This window comes from Oncorhynchus mykiss, chromosome 10 (genome assembly GCF_013265735.2).
Source record: "Oncorhynchus mykiss isolate Arlee chromosome 10, USDA_OmykA_1.1, whole genome shotgun sequence".
In the NCBI taxonomy this organism is placed as follows: Eukaryota; Metazoa; Chordata; class Actinopteri; order Salmoniformes; family Salmonidae; genus Oncorhynchus; species Oncorhynchus mykiss.
The window spans coordinates 21,267,007-21,288,371 of record NC_048574.1 but is presented as its reverse complement, the minus strand read 5'-3'; the positions used below and the strand labels follow the sequence as shown (position 1 = coordinate 21,288,371).

At 40.6% G+C, this 21,365-nt stretch overlaps 1 protein-coding gene across 1 annotated transcript; it reads left to right on the top strand.

Annotated features, from left to right (window-relative positions):
- The first annotated feature begins 491 nt into the window (after positions 1-491).
- Positions 492-20,143, top strand: micu2 (mitochondrial calcium uptake 2). Its single transcript, XM_021617766.2, has 12 exons — positions 492-714; positions 9,127-9,256; positions 9,448-9,479; positions 9,619-9,694; positions 9,887-9,934; positions 12,774-12,856; positions 15,894-15,953; positions 16,214-16,311; positions 16,622-16,793; positions 17,101-17,209; positions 17,689-17,846; positions 19,142-20,143. Exons 1-12 carry the CDS (start codon positions 526-528, stop codon positions 19,241-19,243), a joined length of 1,257 nt encoding a protein of 418 aa, XP_021473441.1. The 5' UTR covers positions 492-525; the 3' UTR covers positions 19,244-20,143.
- Positions 20,144-21,365: the final 1,222 nt, after the last annotated feature.

The following is a 21,365-nucleotide window of genomic DNA, read 5'->3' as shown; positions in this document are numbered from 1 at the left end:
TTGTCATATGTTGATGCAGTGAAGAAAGTAAAGGAAGATGGGTCAAGCGGGAGGGACCCTGAGAGGAGTGTTGTGAGTAGTATTGGATTTTTAGCATTTATAGCAATGGTTATCAACTGTACTGCAGGGATGGAACGTAAGTTGCAGAAAATTGAGGTTGTGGTGGCTGCTGCAGAGAGGTATTTGGATGTGAGAGACTTGACATCAGAAGAGTTAGAGGGTGTGTTAATTGGTGATGTCCCATCCTTTCAGGTTGTTGGCCTGAGGAAAGTCTAAATATATTTAAATAGTCGAGTAGGGTGGTATTATTTTTATTGTATAAAAAGTGTGGTGTTAGAAGGGTAGGGTATTTGCTTATATTGTTATATTTTTTTATGTTCAAGCGAGGTATAAGGGAGCTGTAATTCAGTCTAGTAGGTGGCGGTAATGCAACATTTTGGATGTCAGACGCCGTTAAACCTCATCGAAGAAGAAAATTATTAAGAATGTTGGAACCTGACCAGTGGGTGTGGCAGTTTATGGAAAATGGCTAGCTGGGGAAGGGTTGCTGGAGTTTTGAGAAACTTTTTGACTAGACCTTGGTCGTACAGAGCGCTGCATTGTGCCTTGGGACCTGGCATTTTGGGGTCTCTCGTTGGAAGCGGACTGATATATTATCACTATGAACCGAGCAAGAGGTTTTTTCCCTTCACGGTTCATGCCGAGGAAGAAAAGGTAACGTATATTTGGCGCAGCAGTAACTAACGTTAGCTGGATTGATATCTATGTTAGCTAGCTAAAGTTAGCTAGTCAGCCACGATGTTTGACATTTTCTTGCTAGTTAGTTACCTGTCAGTGCCTGGTGAATCAGTGTTTGTTCGCTACACTCGTCTACCATGATCACAACTGAATATTACAGTGCACAAGTAAACAGCCCTACATAGGACGATTCGCGGAGTCCTATATAGGGCTAAAGTAAACAAGTAACGTTAGTCAGGGTTGAGGAGTAACGGATTACATATAATCTGTTACATGTAAGGGATTACATTTTAAAAACTGTAATCCGTTACCTTTAAAAATATATATATTGTAATCAGATTACCTATAGTGTTTGAAAAACTAGATTATTTAGAGGATTATTTTTGAAATCTGAAAGCATGTTTGCGAAAAACAATATTTGACACTTCTCTGTTTACTAAATGACATTCAAATAAGCATTGAAAAAAGGCGCATGTTTAAATTTGTTCCACCTGAGCGAGTCTGGCCACAATGATGACACACCAAATGTGTTTGATGGATCGCGGGAAAATAGCAGGAATAGGCTTTTGCAGGCTACAGTTAAAGCCATGTCTTCCAATGGTTCGACTAATGTCGGCATCCAAAGATGTTCCAACTCGAATAAATGGACGGGTGGCAGCAGTGGTGTAGCCTACGGCGATACGGATATAACTTATTGATATACTGTTGCGCTGTCATTAGCTATTTGCGCCTTACGGATTGAGGTTGTTGTTGATGGCTGTTGAACCCAATAATGGTTGAATTCAAGAAGCTTAAACTGCCGATCAATTGAAGCCAGTAGACAGTGCGGAAACTAGCCTATGGAATACAAGTGGTATTTTATTGCTCAATCTAATTAATTCTGATAAATAAATACAACAAATCCATAGGCCTAATGCTCAAACTGGCACACTTTTGATAGACTTAAAAGGACAATGTGTAGTTGCTACATCCATATTTGGATACATACATACATATATATATATATAAAATTTATTTTTATTTTTTTTCTATCTCCATGGATTGTTGAATATAATTTATAAATGCCTCATGAGCTTAGTTCAACTGTCACACTCCATGAGAACCCAAAATAGATTACAATTTTGGGCAGGTAACTGTAATGGATTACATTTAGGGTAACCTACCCAACCCTGCAAGTAGCCTATTTAAGGCTGCGTACAAATATGGTAGGTAGCTAGAGACTACAACTACTTATTCGGTGGAGTTTACCGGCGGTTGGCATCCAATATGTTGCATTACCACCACCAACTGAAATATAGTATACAGTGGGACAAAAAAGTATTTAGTCAGCCACCAATTGTGCAAGTTCTCCCACTTAAAAAGATGAGGCCTGTAATTTTCATCATAGGTACACTTCAACTATGACAGACAAAATGAGAAAAAAAATCCTGAAAATCACATTGTAGGATTTTTAATGAATTTATTTGCAAATTATTGTGGAAAATAAGTATTTGGTCACCTACAAACAAGCAAGATTTCTGGCTCTCACAGACCTGTAACTTCTTCTTTAAGAGGCTCTTCTGTCCTCCTTTCGTTACCTGTATTAATGGCACCTGTTTGAACTTGTTATCAGTATAAAAGACACCTGTCCACAACCTCAAACAGCCACACTCCAAACTCCACTATGGCCAAGACCAAAGAGCTGTCAAAGGACACCAGGAACAAAATTGTAGACCTGCACCAGGCTGGGAAGACTGAATCTGCAATAAGTAAGCAGCTTGGTTGGAAGAAATCAACTATGGGAGCAATTATTCGGAAATGGAAGACATACAAGACCACTGATAATCTCCCTTGATCGCAAGATCTCACCCCGATCTCACCCCGTGGGGTCAAAATGATCACAACCTAGTGAATGACCTGCAGAGAGCTGGGACCAAAGTAACAAAGCCTACCATCAGTAACACACTACGCCGCCAGGGACTCAAATCCTGCCGTGCCAGACGTGTCCCCCTGCTTAAGCCAGTACATGTCCCGGCCCGTCTGAAGTTTGCTAGAGAGCATTTGGATGATCCAGAAGAAGATTGGTAGAATGTCATATGGTCAGATGAAACCAAAATATAACTTTTTGGTAAAAAACTCAACTCGTCGTGTTTGGAGGACAAAGAATGCTGAGTTGCATCAAAAGAACACCATACCTACTGTGAAGCATGGGGGTGGAAACATCATGCTTTGGGGCTGTTTTTCTGCAAAGGGACCAGGACGACTGATCCGTGTAAAGGAAAGAATGAATGGGGCCATGTATCGTGAGATTTTGAGTGAAAACCTCCTTCCATCAGCAAGGGCATTGAAGATGAAACATGGCTGGGTCTTCCAGCATGACAATGATCCCAAACACACCGCCCGGGCAACGAAGGAGTGGCTTCGTAAGAAGCATTTCAAGGTCCTGGAGTGGCCTAGCCAGTCTCCAGATCTCAACCCCATAGAACATCTTTGGAGGGAGTTGAAAGTCTGTGTTGCCCAGCAACAGCCCCAAAACATCACTGCTCTAGAGGAGATCTGCATGGAGGAATGGGCCAAAATACCAGCAACAGTGTGTGAAAACCTTGTGAAGACTTACAGAAAATGTTTGACCTCTGTCATTGCCAACAAAGGGTATATAACAAAGTATTGAGAAACTTTTGTTATTGACCAAATACTTATTTTCCACCATAATTTGCAAATAAATTCATTAAAAATCCTACAATATGATTTTCTGGATATTTTTTTCTCATTTTGTCTGTCATAGTTGAAGTGTACCTATAATGAAAATTACAGGCCTCACCTTTTTAAGTGGGAGAACTTGCACAATTGGTGGCTGACTAAATACTTTTTTGCCCCACTGTAAATCCATTACACATTGTGATACAAAAGGGGAAATGGGGAAAAATAAAAATATGTATTTTTAATTACCCTACCAACTAACCCTATACTCATTAAAACCCACCACCTTATTCCACTACTTTAACCCTATCTGATCCTACTCCAGGCCAAAGACCTGAGAGGACAGGACACTACTACTCAACACACCCTGTAACTCTCCTGAAGTCAACTCTACTCCCTCCAAGTACTTCTCTGCAACTGCCAATGCATCTATTTTCTGTGGCTTATGTTCCATCTCTGCTGTACAGTTGATAAACATTGCTATGAACGCTTAGAGGACAACCTTACTTAAATTTCACTCATTGGTCTCCCTCTGTTCTTGCACAGATTTACTATTCACAGGGATCCTCTCAGAATCCCTCACCATTGATCTAACCTCCTCCTTTCATCACTGCCTCACCATACAACATCTTCTGCACTACTCTGACCCTGGCCACCTCAACCTGTCTCTCGCACTGGGCACCTCCAATCCCCAGCAATGTGGGCACCCCTACAGTTGACACACACATCTTTTTTTCACCGGAACTACACATTCCTCTGTCCCATGTCCTCCTACACACTGCTGCGACATGCTCATGACGCCTATAACACTAGTGTATTCGTCACAAAATCTTTTAACAGCATCACTCCTACAGTTGAAGTCGGAAGTTTACATACACCTTAGCCAAATACATTTCAACTCAGTTTTTCACAATTCCTGACATTTAATACTAGTAAAAATTCCCTGTTTTATGTCCGTTAGGATCACCACTTTATTTTAAGAATGTGAAATGTCAGAATAATAGAGTTATTTATTTCAGCTTTTATTTCTTTCATCACATTCCCAGTGGGTCAGAAGTTTACATACACTCAATTAGTATTTGGTAGCATTGCCTTTAAGTTGTTTAACTTGGGTCAAATGTTTCAGGGAGCCTTCCACAAGCTTCCCACAATAGGATGGGTGGATTTTGTCCCATTCTTCCTGACAGAGCTGGTGTAACTGAGTCAGATTTATCGGCCTCCAAGCTCCCACAAGCTTTTTCAGTTCTGCCCCCACATTTTCTATAGGATTGAGGTCAGGGCTTTGTGATGGCCACTCCAATACCTTGACTTTGTTGTCCTTAAGCCATTTTGCCACAACTTTGGAAGAATGCTTGGGGTCATTGTCCAGTTAGAAGACCCATTTGCGATCAATCTTTAACTTGTCTTGAGATGTTGCTTCAATATATCCACATAATTATCCATCCTCATGATGTCATCTATTTTGTGAAATGCACCAGTCCCTCCTGCAGCAAAGCATCCCCACAACATGATGCTGCCACCCCTGTGCTTCACCATCCCGTTCTTCGCCTTGCAAGCCTCCCCAGTTTTCCTCCTAACATAACAATGGTCATTATGGCCAAACAGTTCTATTTTTGTTTCATCAGAGCAGAGGACATTTCTCCAAGAAGTACCATCTTTGTCCCCATGTGCAGTTGCAAACTGTAGTCTGGCTTTTTTATGGCGGTTTTGGAGCAGTGGCATCTTCCTTGCTGAGTGGCATTTCAGGTTATGTCGGAAAGAAGACTCATTTTACTGTGGCTCCAACCTAAGTATATGTAAACTTCCAACTTCAACTGTATATCCTAACATTACTTTTTCAGGTGAAGACTCTGAATCAAAGCTCAAAAGAACAGACTGTCACCTCTGTTTCACCATGCTCCCCACCGGCTCTACTTTACACCATATGGCAGGTGTCGCAAACACCAGGGAACTTAAATTGCTCCACCTCCACACTTAATGCTACCCCAGAAATCACTCCCTTCAATGGTGCCCTGTACCTAAGTGCAAAGCAAGATACTGGTCTTTCCTCAAGTTGCCGCATGGAGTGCCTGCTCCCTCTGATCGGAAAAAACACAAACATCACAAGTCTGCTTCGGGTTACCTTCACCTACTCAACAGCACCCACCATCTTTTCCACCCAACCTGAAACCATCCATGGATCAGCCAAAAGGCCTGGTACCACCCTATTCAAAAATCGTATCTTTATCACAACCATGTCCGTCAATGCAATGAAAGGCTCTGGCTCCGAGCTCCTCACAACACCTTCTACCCCTTCCATTTCACCTCCAGAACTCAAAAATGGCATCTGGCTTATTCTGTTTGAACTTGACACCAATCGTCCTCTACATACCCTCTCCCTTGTTATTGTTAGCTTCAACAGATTCAAACCCATACTCTGCCTCCCTCAGTCTTTTCAACCTCCTCTCTCTTTCCCTCCAATCCTCCTCCCTTAACCAATTACCCGACTCCTTTTGAAAATATTCAACTTTTCCAAGACACCCTCGTTTTAGCCGAGAGAGATATGCTAAGCCCTGTACTCCCTTCACCTCAAACGTGAGCAATCTGTCCAAAATGCTACTGAACGACAAGCTAGCTAGCGAACTAGCCCCAATCAGCATTCGAGCCCGGAATGCTGATTGGCTGACAGCCATGGTATATCAGACCGTATACCACAAGTATTTTTACTGCTCTAGTTAAGTTGGTAACCAGTTTATAATAGCAATAAGGCTACTATGATATATTGCCAATATACCACGGCCCTTAGCTGTAGTAGATTGGTCCTATACCACCCCCCTCAGGACTTATTGCTTATATATACCACTATCCCCAACACACCCCACCATTCCTTCCCACTACTTTTGGGGTAAAAAAATGAAATTGTGACACCTCTTAAGACATTGGGGGCTTAGCTGAAAGTTACATAGCCTATTGTCTGTTATCCCTTTATAGGCTAACAGACATGAGCCAAGTAGAGAATGGGTTATAAGACACCTGATTCATTTCATTTAGTCAGTTCTACCACTAAATTGCTCATTTTTAACAAGGTTAAAGGTTGTAGTACAGTTCAGCTTCAGTCCACAGGAGGGCACTGTGTCACTGTCAGAAGATGTGTGCTTCAGTCAGAAAAAGTTTCTTATCTCTTTGGTCTCAGCTAGCTAGCTAGCTAGCCAGCCAGCCAGCCAAGCTAGCTACAGAAACAAAACCAATCAAATGCACTCACTGGAAATAAACACTTTTCCTGTTATCGTGACTTATATCAACATCAGTTGAGGCTGCTGAAGGAAGGACGGGTCATAATAATGGCTGAGATGGAGTGAATAGAATGGCATCAAACACATAGAAATAATGAATTTGATACCATTCCGCTCTAGCCATTACCACGAGCCCATCCTCCCCAATTAAGGTGCCACCAACTTCCTGTGATCAACATCCTTACATGGTGACCACACCGCTCGCGTTACAAAATGAATGTAAACATACATGTTATTCGATCATTGCATCCAAACAGCTTGCGCGTGTCAACGAGCGTCTGCGTAGCCAGGCGCTAAGATATAACTTGGTTCTATTTGTGACGCTTGACGAGCTGCAAGTCCTGCCTCTCCCATCTCCTCATTGGTTTTTAGGAACATATTCCCATGTGGGTGATTGAAAGATGAACTAAGGTCCACACTCCAGCCCAGTTGGTGGTGGTAATGCACCTTAAAGTTGGTTGCCAACCGCCATATAAATTCCAAAGAAGAAGAAGCCTGAAGGAGGAAATATAACTAGAAACAAACTCGGTTTACCCTTTTATCTGTGGATTAATTAAAAATAACAACCCAATGTTTATATCGCAGGACAAATTAGCTAGCAGCAAGCTAGCTAGTTAAATTCCCATTAATGTTTAATGCTTTTCGACTTGTCCCCAAATGATTAACATAATTGTAATATAGTTGCTTCAGAGTTAGTTTTGATATTTCAACCTACGTGTCCTGATCGTGTCTGGTGCGGATGGACAAAATCAACATGCGCGAATGCATGATCTAGTCAGCATGTTGGCTTGCCCATTCACTAAATACACTGTTAAATAACTCCGACTTAGCCAACCCTTATGCTGAGGGAGACTAGCTATTTAGTATGAAAGTCCAGAGAGGACATATAAATACAACATTTATCTCATGTTGATCACAATTGATTTATTTCATGATCATGACATAACAAAAGTTGTTTTGTTGAGATCACGATAAGCTCTATATATAGGAGTGGACATATTGACGATAGATTAAAAGTATGGCTGAGGCGGCAGAGCCCATGATGGATCAGCGCATAGTGTAGCAATCAATAAAAAAAAACTAAGGGGTGGTACCTTCCATGCTAACATCATGCTTCCATTTGTGTTTTGGAGCTCAGTATCAGTTTATAAGTTAGAATGTTAGGAAGCCAAATTGCCTCTTACCTTGAGCTAAGAGCTTGTGGGGCATTTAAGCACTTTACGATGCCTGTAAGCCAGCTCTTTTTCTCCTAGGCTGTGTGCCACCCAAAAGACCACAGCCAATCGCATGCGAGCAACAATGCCACTAACTTGCCGAATCTTGTGAGTGAGCGCATTGCAATCAAAGCAGCCACAGGGTTCCTTGATGAGGTGGTTCTCGTGCATCTGGACAAATGAATGGATAATACGTGGTACTTTGGATTTATCTCATCTCGACAAAATGTTCTCGTGATCACAATTAAACAACTTATGTAGTGATCATGAGATAAATAAGTTGTGATCTCGACATAACGAGGGATTTATTTTATTCATATGTCCTCTCTTGACTTCTGTAAGTTAGCTATCACCAACTCTGCACACGCCAAGGGGCCAGGGTTCGTTCTGGTCTAGAAGCACTGGTTTGACTGCTCCTACAGTTTTGCTTCGGTACTGCAGTTTAACTGACGCCCGGCCCAGAAACACAATTTCCATAGACGGTCACTACAGAAATCAGATTTGAAAATTCCTAATAAGACACTTTAGTCATCAACTTTGTGCACAAAACATGCATTGAATTATTCAAATCATTGTTGCTGAGGTGGATTATTATTATTATTATTTATTATTTTTTTCATCACTTCTTTATATTCATCCAATGTCTTCCTTGTTTTTGGATGACCAGATGACGTCGCTGCTCGTTGACGCTGACCCCTACCTTTTTTAGGGAATAAAAGTATTACTTTTTCTCTGAGCAGTTTTATTAGTATAAAATAATATAATTTCCCAATTTTTTGGGAGCATACAATATAGCTCAGTACTTGAATGATTTATTTTATACAGTAATTTTTGCTCATCTTTATCAAGGGTGTCAATAATTTGGGACCCCACTGTATATACATAGTAGGTAGACAGTTCTTACTAAATCGGCATCCCTTACATCACCACACCGAGCAGTGCACAATAAACTATTCAATCCAGTTGTTAGACCTATATTTTCTATCTATGGGGAAATTGTGCAATCAGTAGCCTTGATAAATTGATAGCTGAAGCAAGTGAAATGTATTAACTAGTTGCTGTTAGACAAATAACAGACATTCATGCTATGTGCCACAATAGTTGGTCAGGAGTACTGACAATTCTTCTATAGTCATTACCTTATCCAATTTTCAGCTTTGCACTGCCCTTGTATTTTAGACCTTGTCTTTCTTTTAGTGCTAATGCTTCTTTCCATATTATAGTTGCTTCCAGTGTTCCAGCTGTCTGCCAGACGGATGTGCTTCAACCAGTTTGCTTCCATGACGTACAATAAGGAACTCTACATGACACCAAGGGATTTCCTCTTCTCAATCATGTTGGAGAATGTCGACCGTAAGTACAGTTGTATCAAATGATAGTGTCCATGTTGTAAAATGGCCTAGCTGGTAGAAAAGGGAATACTTCATGATGTAATGTATTGAATTGATTGGTATATGGCTACATAAGCACCCTCTGTAAGTGTATTCAATTTTGTTACAGGCAAGAACTGCACTTTACATAATTTTCCTTTCATTTGCCATTAGGTAAATTACCAAAGAAGGCTCTAACCAAAAAGGTGAGTGTTGTGATCGGGTTAACTCATTGTCAGAACGGGTTTTGGATTTTAGTCCTATCGTGCAATGCCATCAACATGAGCTTTACAGCAAGAGAATACTATTGGTTGTTTCTCCTTGTATAATATATGTTACTTGCAGGAGGTGGATAAGATGCTGGATGCTGCCTCACGGGTCCAGGCAGGTAACAGTCTGTTCAGACACTTCGGAGACGATGGTACGTTTTCATGCCATGGTCAAACAGCCTCACTGGTGCTATGTGCTTCATCAATGTAAAAAGATGCGGGATAGTTATACTTCAGGCAGGACATATGTATTTGATCACTATGTGGGAGTGTCAATCTAAACAGGATAAATGAACACTCACTGAAATGTTTGTGTGATGGAGAAGGCATGTTTTGTCTTGCAGGTCTGATATCCTACACAGAGTACCTGTTCCTGTTGACTATTCTGACCAGTAAGTTATAGACCCAGAATGACATACAGTGGAAACAGCCCTCCCTTTCAATGACATGCATTTGCAACCGGCATCCTCTAATTCTTACACAACACATTTTACTTCATCTGGGTTGTGTGGATTATGAGTCCATGTCCTTGTTTTTGTTTGTTTGAAAAGCCATTTTTTTTTGTCAATTTAAAATAACATCAAATTGATCAGAAATACAGTGTAGACATTGTTAATGTTGTAAATTACTATTGTAGCTGGAAACGGCAGATGTATTATTTTTTATGGAATATCTACATAGGCGTACAGAGGCCCATTTATCAGAAACCATCACTCCTGTGTTCCAATGGCACGTTGTGTTAGCTAATCCAAGTCTATCATTTTAAAAGGCTAATTGATCATTAGAAAAGCCTTTTGCAATTATGTTAGCACAGCTGAAAACTGTTCTGATTTAAAGAAGCAATAAAACTGGCCTTTAGACTAGTTGACAATGTCTGCACTGTATTTCTGATCAATTTGATGTTATTTTAATGGACAAATTCTTTTTGCTTTTCTTGAGAGGGAGAGCGAGAGAGAGATCATTTTAGAATAATAGTGAAGACATCAAAACTATGAAACACCTGGAATCATATAGTAACCAAAAAAGTGTTATAAAATATATATTTTTTGAGATTCTTCAAAGTAGCCACCCTTTGCTTTGATGACAGCTTTGCACACTCTTGGCATTCTCTCAACCAGCTTCATGAGGTATTCACCTGGAATGCATTATAATTAACAGGTGTGCCATGTTAAAAGTTAATTTGTGGAAATTCTTTCATAATGCGTTTGAGCCAATCAGTTGTGTTGTGACAAGGTAGGGGTGGAATACAGAAGACATCCCTATTTGGTAAAAGACCAAGTCCATATTATGGCAAGAAACACAAATAAGCAAAGATAAACGACAGTCCGTTACTTTAAGACATGAAGGTCAGTCAATCTGGAAAATTTCAAGAACTTTGAAAGTTTCTTCAAGTGCAGTCGCAAAAACTACCAAGCGCTATGATGAAACTGGTCTCATGACCACCACAGGAAAGGAAGACCCAGAGGTACCTCTGCTGCAGAGGATAAGATAACTAATTAACTGCACCTCGAATTGCAGCCCAAGTAAATGCTTCACAGCGTTTAAGTAACATACACATCTCAACATCAACTGTTCAGAGGATACTGTTCAGAGGAGACTGCATGAATCAGGCCTTCATGGTTAATTTGCTGCAAAGAAACTACTAAAGGACACCAATAAGAAGAAGAGACTTGCTTGGGTAAAGAAACACGAGCAATGGACATTTGACCAGTGGAAGTCTGTCCTTTTGTCCAAATTCCAAATTTGAGATTTTTGTTTCCAACCTCCATGTCTTTGTGAGACGAAGAGTAGGTGAATGGATGATTTCCGCATTTGTGCTTCCCCCCATGAAGCGTGGAGGTGTGTCGAGGCTTTGCTGGTGACACTGTGATTTATTTAGAATTCAAGGCACACTTAACCAGCATGGCTACCACAGCATTCTGCAGCGATACTCCATCCCATCTGGTTTGTGCTTAGTGGGATGATCATTTGTTTTTCAATCGGGCAATGACCCAACACACCTCCAGGCTGTGTTAGGGCTATTTGTGCTGCATCAGATGACCTGGCTTCCACAATCACCCGACCTCAAACCAATTTGAGATGGTTTGGGATGAGTTGGACCACAGAGTGAAGGAAAAGCAGTGCTCAGCATATGTGGGAACTCCTTCAAAATATAGAAAACCCTTGACTGAGTAGGTGTGTCCAAACTTTTGACTGGTACTTATCTTTTTTCTTTCTTACTTTCTAACCCTACCTCTCCTGATTGGAGTGAGCTAGTGAACAACAACGCTTAGCCCTTTACTTCCAGCTTATACATATTATGGACACAGTATTTTACAATAGTTCTATTTTGTTTTTACTCCATTCCTTCATAATTTACATGCATTAACATGTAGTGTGTGTGCATCTATCAGGTGCATTTCAGTACATATAGTGGAGACAACATATGGGTGACAGTTGTCGACGTGTTCAGAGGGTCCCTGATTCGAGCCCAGGTTGGGGCAAGGAGAGGGACTGAAGCAAAACTGTTACACAAGTACATATAGTACCACCTTGTTTCACTCTGTTTTGGAACACTTTCTTCTGTTGAGTTTTGCCTAATGAACAGGACCCTGGTTTAGTGCAGCTGTAGCTTAAAGACGTGACCAGGCAGTGCCACATTAGTGAGCGCTCATATATTTTTCTGCACGCACGGCACAACCATGCCTTGGCGGACCAGCACAACCATAATTGTCGCAATATTTTTGTACAGGAGCTGGCTCCTTATGGATTGCCGAGTGTCCGTTGCCCATGATATTCTCAGGACCTGCAGTTGTCTGCACATTAACTTCATTTATTGACATTGTACGTTAGATTATGGTATCTATCCTGTTTAGGATCGTACATTGTGTAGCCTTTTACTGTAACACATTGACTGAACCTGGGTGGTGTTCAGTTGGCACAAAACAAAAAAGGATGTCTTCAAACGGTCCAATAGAACACAAATTTTCCATTGACAGTTTTTTATTGCTGTTTTCGTACTTACTGAACACACTGCCCATGTGGTAGTGTTTTGGCGACTTAGCTTCCTCATTCAATGTTGCCCAGTCACCAACAATGTTGTGCTTGAATCATTATTTCAGGAGACCCTGCTGTTAACCTTGTGGCGTGGACAGCAATCGAAAACTAACCGCTCATCTTGTCGCTGCTTTGTTCTGTCCAAGCAGCACCTAGTGACGTTAATTTCTAACAGAAAATGCATTGTTATTTCAGAGCCACACACAGGATTTCATATAGCTTTCAAAATGCTTGATATTGATGGCAATGAGCATGTGGACAGAAAGGAGTTTCTCAAGGTATGTTTTATAATCTATATTATAAAATGTTCCTTAAAGGGCCAATCTGCAGTTGAAACAACAGCAAACGGGTACCACTCCACAGTTTTAGGTAAACTGCTTTGGGGTGGGACTAGAGAAATGTAACCACTCTCACTTTCATAGACAGGACTATGGATGCAAGAATTAACCATCCATGAGATCAAAATAATAGTTTTAACTATGTTTTTAAGCTATAGTGTTATTTTACAATTGCATTGTTTATAAACAATGGAGTAACTCAAACTTATATTATATATAAGCTTATCATTAATTTTACATTTTAAAAATGGATGTAGCAATCGCAGATTGCCCCTTTTAAATGTTTTATTTTATGCTTCTCAAGGAATTGATTGAATTGTATTCTGTATTCAGTGTCATGTATTGTATATCAATACAGTGGGGCAAAAAAGTATTTAGTCAGCCACCATTTGTGCAAGTTCTCCCACTTAAAAATATGAGAGAGGCCTGTAATTTTCATCATAGGTACACTTCAACTATGACAGACAAAATAAGAAAAAAAATCCAGAAAATCACATTGTAGGATTTTTAATGAATTTATTTGCAAATTATGGTGGAAAATAAGTATTTGGTCAATAACAAAAGTTTATCTCAATACTTTGTTATATACCCTTTGTTGGCAATGACAGAGGTCAAACGTTTTCTGTAAGTCTTCACAAGGTTTTCACACACTGTTGCTGGTATTTTGGCCCATTCCTCCATGCAGATCTCCTTTAGAGCAGTGATGTTTTGGGGCTGTTGCTGGGCAACACGGACTTTCAACTCCCTCCAAATATTTTCTATGGGGTTGAGATCTGGAGACTGGCTAGGCCACTCCAGGACCTTGAAATGCTTCTTACGAAGCCACTCCTTCATTGCCCGGGCGGTGTGTTTGGGATCATTGTCATGCTGAAAGACCCAGCCACGTTTCATCTTCAAGCCCTTGCTGATGGAAGGAGGTTTTCACTCAAAATCTCATGATACATGGCCCCATTCATTCTTTCCTTTACACGGCTCTGTCGTCCTGGTCCCTTTGCAGAAAAACAGCCCCAAAGCATGTTTCCACCCCCATGCTTCACAGTATGTATGGTGTTCTTGGGATGCAACTCAGCATTCTTTGTCTTCCAAACGGTGAGTTTTTACCAAAAAGTTATATTTTGGTGTCATATGGTCAGATGAAATTCTCCCAATCTTCTTCTGGATCATCCAAATGCTCTCTAGCAAACTTCAGACGGGCCTGGACATGTACTGGCCTAAGCAGGGGGACACGTCTAGCACTGCAGGATTTGAGTCCCTGGCAGCGTAGTGTGTTACTGATGGTAGGCTTTGTTACTTTGGTCCCAGCTCTCTGCAGGTCATTCACTAGGTCCCCCTGTGTGGTTCTGGGATTTTTGCTCACCGTTCTTATGATCATTTTGACCCCACGGGGTGAGATCTTGCGTGGAGCCCCAGATCGAGGGAGATTATCAGTGGTCTTGTATGTCTTCCATTTCCTAATAATTGCTCCCACAGTTGATTTCTTCAAACCAAGCTGCTTACCTATTGCAGATTCAGTCTTCCCAGCCTGGTGCAGGTCTACAATTTTGTTTCTGGTGTCCTTTGACAGCTCTTTGGTCTTGGCCATAGTGGAGTTTGGAGTGTGGCTGTTTTAGGTTGTGGACAGGTGTCTTTTATACTGATAACAAGTTCAAACAGGTGCCATTAATACAGTTAACGAGTGGAGAACAGAGGAGCCTCTTAAAGAAGAAGTTACAGGTCTGTGACAGCCAGAAATCTTGCTTGTTTGTAGGTGACCAAATATTTATTTTCCACCATAATTTGCAAATAAATTCATTAAAAATCCTACAATGTGATTTTCTGGATTTTTTTTCTTCTCATTCTGTCTGTCATAGTTGAAGTGTACCTATGATGAAAATTACAGGCCTCTCTCATCTTTTTAAAGGGGAGAACTTGCACAATTGGTGGCTGACTAAATACTTTTTTGCCCCACTGTATAAACTATCCACACTGCAAAATATTGCCGCCCCTTTAATGGACATGACGTAATTGGAGGTTTTGACACACGCTCCTACAATGAATGAGTACTATGAACACTTGATGCTAACGCAGAGGTACTCTATGGCCAGTACCTTAAGTCTGTGCCACATGTTTGTTCCTCTGAACTAGTTTCTCCCACCTCAATTGGTTCCTTCTGTCAAAACATTGGCCTCTTCATTCTCAGTCTGAGGTATCACATTTTACAAGGCACAGAAACTAGCTTGTAAACATACTGTATCTGTTAGTTGGCTTTAGCACAATACAGTATGCATACATGGCTACAAAAATGCCTGTGACTATACAATTTTGTACAAAACCAGTGAAAAGTTGATTCCCTAATTTAGAACTGAGGCTGTTGTGAAAATTGGCAACACTGGAAACCACAAGGGTTAGAGTCAGACCACTGTTGTGTTCCTAAAACCCACTGCACTGTCTAAAAGGTGTTATGCACCTCCAATTAGATTATCGTTTGGTTTAGAAGATGAGTTCCACACCTGACAAAGTAGAGCGGAGCAGCATGGATAATAATTCAGTGTTTGAGGGGATCCGTGTGAGCAAAGCAAGGCAAAGGATCACTAATCTTGATCACATAATAATTAGTAATTGGGCTGCAAGGTGATTGGTAGATTACTGATTCTGTGTGGTCCAACTGCTTTGTAGTCAATCTCAAGCCCTCACTGTTTGCTGTTTCATACTGTTTCCAGTTTTAATATTAGAGTGAGGCATTGTGGGTAGTTGATAACCTTTTGACTAATGAAATGTTCTGTTATTGCTGACATTTCTTGGATTATTCAGATGAGTAAGAGGTATGTATGTGTTATTAGTGAATTTAACTGAATTAGTAGTTTCCCGCATTCTGAGAACATGTAAGCTAGCTAAGAAATGCTCTCACAAGTAGTACATGTTTTTAGCTTAATCTTCTGTTTTATCTGCATTATTATAATGCAAAGAATCATTGTTGCTGCTTTGTTTTATGATGAAGCTCAAGAAAATCATTGGGAAAAGAAAAGAGACAGTGCCTAAGGAAGGTATCACAGACGTGGTAAGTCAACACTGAACTTTTATTTTTAAGGCGGAATTCTCATGTGACTTTTGGAAACACTTTTTTAGAATACTTTCTATAGATGACATTGAATGGCCTTTGGGGAAATGCCTATTGAAAGCACTAAGGCTGGCCAACTGTCATTATATGATAATGTATACGGGCTAGAAAAAATGATTGTTTACTCGTATTTCAAGAGTGATGGGGCTTGCAGTAATAACAAAGGCAGGAAGTGTTGAAACTTGATGTCATCTAAACAGAAACCAGTCGCAGAGGGGGATGATGTGAACACTACACTGCAGGCCTTCTTCTTTGGCAGGAATGGTGAAAACAAGCTTCAGTACAAGGGATTTTGCAGGTAAAATATCTGTGGGTTACAATGTAGTATCATTGGTGTTAAACGGTATAGCTACTCCCAACCTTTTCCTTGTAGGTATACCTAATCCTAGTAAAAATCATGTTTTCGATACTTCATATAGACACTATGGATAGACTTCAGAGTAGGAGTGTTGATGTAGGATCATTGTTGCCTGTTAGATCATAATTCATATGGTTACATGGACAGAGGGAACTTGATCCTAGATCAGCACTCCTACTCTTAGACACTTTTTGAATACAGGCCCAGAACCGACCTAGTCATGTTCAGTGTCTTTACTCTGGATTTCTAGGTTCATGGAGGACCTGCAGGCAGAGGTGCAGGAGATGGAGTTCCTGCAGTTCTCCAAAGGTATGGACACCATGCGGCGGGAGGACTTTGCAGAGTGGCTGCTGCACTACACCAACGAGGAAGCCAACGAGGCCTACTGGGAGAACATGAGGAAGAGGATCCCTGCGGGCCAGGTAAAAAGGAAAGTAATCCACCTTCCTTTCCTCGTTTCCTTGAGATCATCACAGATCAGTAAGGGTTGTAATAGGTGAAAGCGAGGTTGCCAATTACTACCCAAATGTTTTCCCCAATTCAACAAATTCAGATATGGGGGTCACTTTTTATTGAAGGATGAAATTTCAAAACATTCGGATAGGGATAATATGCAGTAATGTCAATGTACCTTCAGGTCTAAGAAGTGAAATATAACACATTTTGGGGGACTCTCAAGGGGTTACTGATCAATGTACGACTTGGACATTTGTCCCTCTTCTCTTGTAGAGCATCACATTTGACGAGTTCAAAGCGTTCTGCCTCTTCACCAACAACCTGGAGGACTTTGCCTTCTCTGTGAAAATGATAAGTGAAGCCAACCGACCTATCGGAATGGGTAATTTTCTTATCTCTACATAGTTTTTTGTAGGAAGGACATTTTGTTTGAAATATTCTGATTCTACACAGTCAAATCACTTTAAAGCAGCATTCAGCAGTTGAAACAGTAACAAAGCGCACTCCCTGCCCCTGTTTTGGTGAAAAGCTGAGGGAAGGTGCTGGAGAAATGTAACCACTCTCAAATGTATATCCAGAAGGACTGACCATCCATGATATCAACATTTTAACCATGTATTGAGGCTATATAGTGTTTATTTACATTTACTTTGATTACAAACATTGGCGTAAAACAAGCTTATTTTGGGTTCTGTTGGGGTACGACAGTTGAACTCAGTTCATGAGACATTTCTAAGTTCTATTTTTCCATGGATATGTATCATAATTATTTTTTTTGTCCAATAATAGACGTAGCAACTGCTGATTGCCCTGTTAGCCAAGTACATTATCCTGATAGTATTTCCCTTGCATTCTCTGCAGTCCAATTTAGGCGAGCTGTGAAGATTGCCACAGGGCACGACCTCTCTGAGAACGTGCTGGACACTGTGTTCAAGATCTTTGACCTGGACGGCGATAACTGTCTGAGCCACAAGGAGTTTATCGGAGTGATGGAAGACAGAGTACTGCGCGGCTTGAAGGTACAGGGGGCATTTATCTATCAGTTGAAGCAGTCCTTTATGGCGTTATTTGTTCTTGAGATCCACGCTTAACTCTAACTTTCATGCAAGTCTCCAATTGACGTTAATAATCATTGTGATGTGAGTTGCGGTCTCTGTATGAATTGTGCTGTACAAATCAAGTTTAGGCTGAGGCTGTATGACCTGATCGATTTGCGATGTTACTTTACGCACAAAAAAACATTCCGAAAAACCTGATGCAGCTGCTGCTCCCTCCCCATCCCTTCACGTTCCTCACTTTAGGCTACTCACCTTTATGAAAACCCCAGTCTTATCAGCAACATGGTTTACAATCTGCCTCACCTTTCTGAACTAAAATAATATATTTTATATTTATTTCACCTGTGCTTTTGAATATTTCCTGCATGTATTATTTTAGAACGCATGGGTGGGGTTTTATGCTGTCTGTTAACTCCCCCATCAATTGATGTAATCTATTTGGGCCTAGTACAGACTAAAAAGCTTTGTGCAATGATGTGATCATCCTAGATATGCTGTCATATCGGAGGCCTACCCTAAATTACAGGGGGGGGTGGGGAGTTAATAGCTGCTTGTAACTCCCCACCTGAGAAAGGAATATTAAATCACTATTTGGATGTTGATCATGTCGTCCAAATTTTATTATGTTCATCCCGGAGGTAAGTGAGAATTAGAAAAGGGGAGGGAGGGAGCAGCAGACATTGTGTAAAAAATAACACGTGCAGTAAAGTTGTTTAGTCCTGGGCTCAGTTTGTCAAAAGTTATCTAGATTTTGCCTATTGGATAGGATTAAATGCATAGAAATATAATTAATAGAACGGACAAATCAGTCTTGAATGGGGACTCCCGTTCTATTTTTATGCTTTTAATCGTATCTGATAGGATAGGGCCCTGGTGATCAGGTCATGCAGCCACTCTGGGAAGTTTATTAAAGCTGAAATATGTAACTTTTTGGGCGACCCGACCAAATTCAGACATGTCATTCTCATTGAAAGCAAGTCTAAGAAGCGGTAGATCTGTTTTATGTGTACTATTTCTATGCTACCCATTAAATTGATTTTTTTTGTCTTTTACTTTCGGTTTTGTATACTAGCTTCAAACAGCGGAAAATACAATATTTTTGGTTATGGAAAAGATACTTCAGTTATTTTAGATGGTACAATTAATTATCTAAACAATGACTGCTTGTTTTGTTGGCAAACTATTAGAATTGTAGCAGAGCGATATTTGCATATTTTACCTTTAACGTTTATTATGTGATGTCTGTATTTCCCCAGGTGCAGCCCCAGCGTGGCATCACAAATTACTGGAAGTGTGTGAAGAGGGAGACCCTAAAGGGGGCCCAAGAGGCCCTCCGGGACACCGGAAGCCCTTTTTGAGGGGCTAGGCCATTGGATGGAGAAGCGTCTTACGAGTGTTCACTGGGTGACTCCAATGTAAAGCATTGATGGCTGACCACTAGTTGACCATTATCACTGGATATTTGTCAATGGAATATAAACATGGTCCTAATGAACTAAATCAATGTTTTTCAGGATTTTTGTTTGCGAAAATATTATTGCAAGATATAGCACATAATCTATAGGTGAGGTTTATTCTAATATACATGGGTTGTTGTGATGCTTGATACCAGTCTATGCATACAAGGCATATAAATGTGAGATCTTTTTACATTTTATTGAAAGTATCTTGGCACTTTTTACCCTATTTCCCTCAAATGCAAGTGATTTGTTTACAGGTAGACATGGTGTACTGTGGTATCATTTGAAAGTTCTAAACTGTTGAGTCATATAGGTGGAAAGAGTCATGTTTGAAATATGTTTGTCTTCAACACATTGCTAAGTACAGTTGTTGTAATATATTGGCACCCTTGCACAATTCACTTTGATTTCTTCAATAAGTTGACATTTAAACTTTTTGTTCACCCATGCATTTAAGAACTGCGCAGGATAAAAAAAAAAAATCTGAAATTAAGCTGGTTCACTACAAAGTCAAAATGGCGTGGACAAAATAATTCAGAATTCCAATTAATTTGGTTGAAGGAAGAAGATTCTTGTTTACGGTGTGATTTTTCACCTGTGGTAAGTTAGTTACATGTGCTTACAGGGTACAAAGCTATTCAGTACGTTTTGAAAACAGAACATTCTGCTCCATTTCACTCCATTGTAAAGTGCAAGGGTGCCAATCTATTAGATCATAGCTGTGTACTTTTATTTTTTTTGTAGATTAAATAAATTCAGAATTGCTGCATTGTTCCTGGAATGTGCATTTGGGAAAGATTCAGACCCCTTGACTTTTTCTACATTTTGTTACGTTACAGCCTTATACTAAAATGGATTAAATACTTTTTACCCCCTCATTAATCTACACACACCCCATAATGACAAAGCTAAACTTTTTTTTTTAGCAAATTTCTTTAAAAAAAAACATACCTTATTTACAAAAGTATTCAGACCCTTTGTTATGAGACTTCAAATTGAGTTCAGGTGCATCCTCGATGTTTCTACAACTTGATTGGAGTCCACCTGTGGTAAAATCCAATTGAATGGACATGATTTGGAAAGGCACACACCTGTCTATATAAGGTCCCACAATTGTCAGAGTAAAAACCAAGCCATTAGGTCTAAGGAATTGTCTATAGAGCTCTTGAGACAGGATGGTGTTGAGGCACAGATCTGGGGAAGGGTATCAAACAAATTCTGCAGCATGGAAGGTCCTTAAGAACACAGTGGCCTCCATTCTTAAATGGAAGCAGTTTGGAGTCACCGTGACTCTTCCTAGAGCTGGCCAAACTGAGCAATTGGGGGTGAAGGGCCTTGGGCAGGGAGGAAGAACCTGATGGTCACTGACAGAGCTTCTTCTGTGGACATGGGAGAACCTTCCAGAAGTACAACCATCGCTGCAGCACTCCACCATTCAGGCCTTTATGGTAGCGTTGCCAGATAGATGCCACTCCTCAGTAAAAGGCACATGACAGCCTGGTTGGGGTTTGCCAAAAGACTGACCATGAGAATCAAGATTCTCTGGTCTGATGAAACAAAGATTAAACTCTTTGGCCTAAATGCCAAGCATCACATCTGGAGGAAACCTGGCACCATCCCTACGGTGAAGCATAGTGGTGACAGCATCATGCTGCGGGGACGTTTTATTTTAGGGATTGGGAGACTAGTCAGGTTGGAGGGAAAGATCCTTGATGAAAACCTGCTCCAGAGAGCTCAGAACCTCAGACTAGGTTGACAGTTTACTTTCCAACAGGACAACAACCCTAAGCACACAGCCAAGAAAACACAGGAGTGGTCTCAAAGTCTCAATGTACTTGAGTGGCCCAGCCAGAGTCCAGACTTGAACCAGATCGAACATCTCTGGAGACCTGAAAGCAGAGATGCTCCCCGTCCAACCTGAGCTTGAGAGGATCTGCAAAGAATGGCAGAACCTCCCCAAATACAGGTGTGCTAAGCTTGTGTCCCAAGAAGACTCAAGGCTGTAATCACTGACAAAGGT

Coding starts and splice junctions, on each gene's coding strand:
- micu2 (XM_021617766.2), top strand. CDS start 526: ATGGCTAGCTGGGGAAGGGTTGCTGGAGTTTTGAGAAACTTTTTGACT. Junction 9,695..9,886: donor CAGACACTTCGGAGACGATG/GTACGTTTTCAT, acceptor TTTGTCTTGCAG/GTCTGATATCCTACACAGAG. Junction 17,847..19,141: donor GAGTACTGCGCGGCTTGAAG/GTACAGGGGGCA, acceptor GTATTTCCCCAG/GTGCAGCCCCAGCGTGGCAT.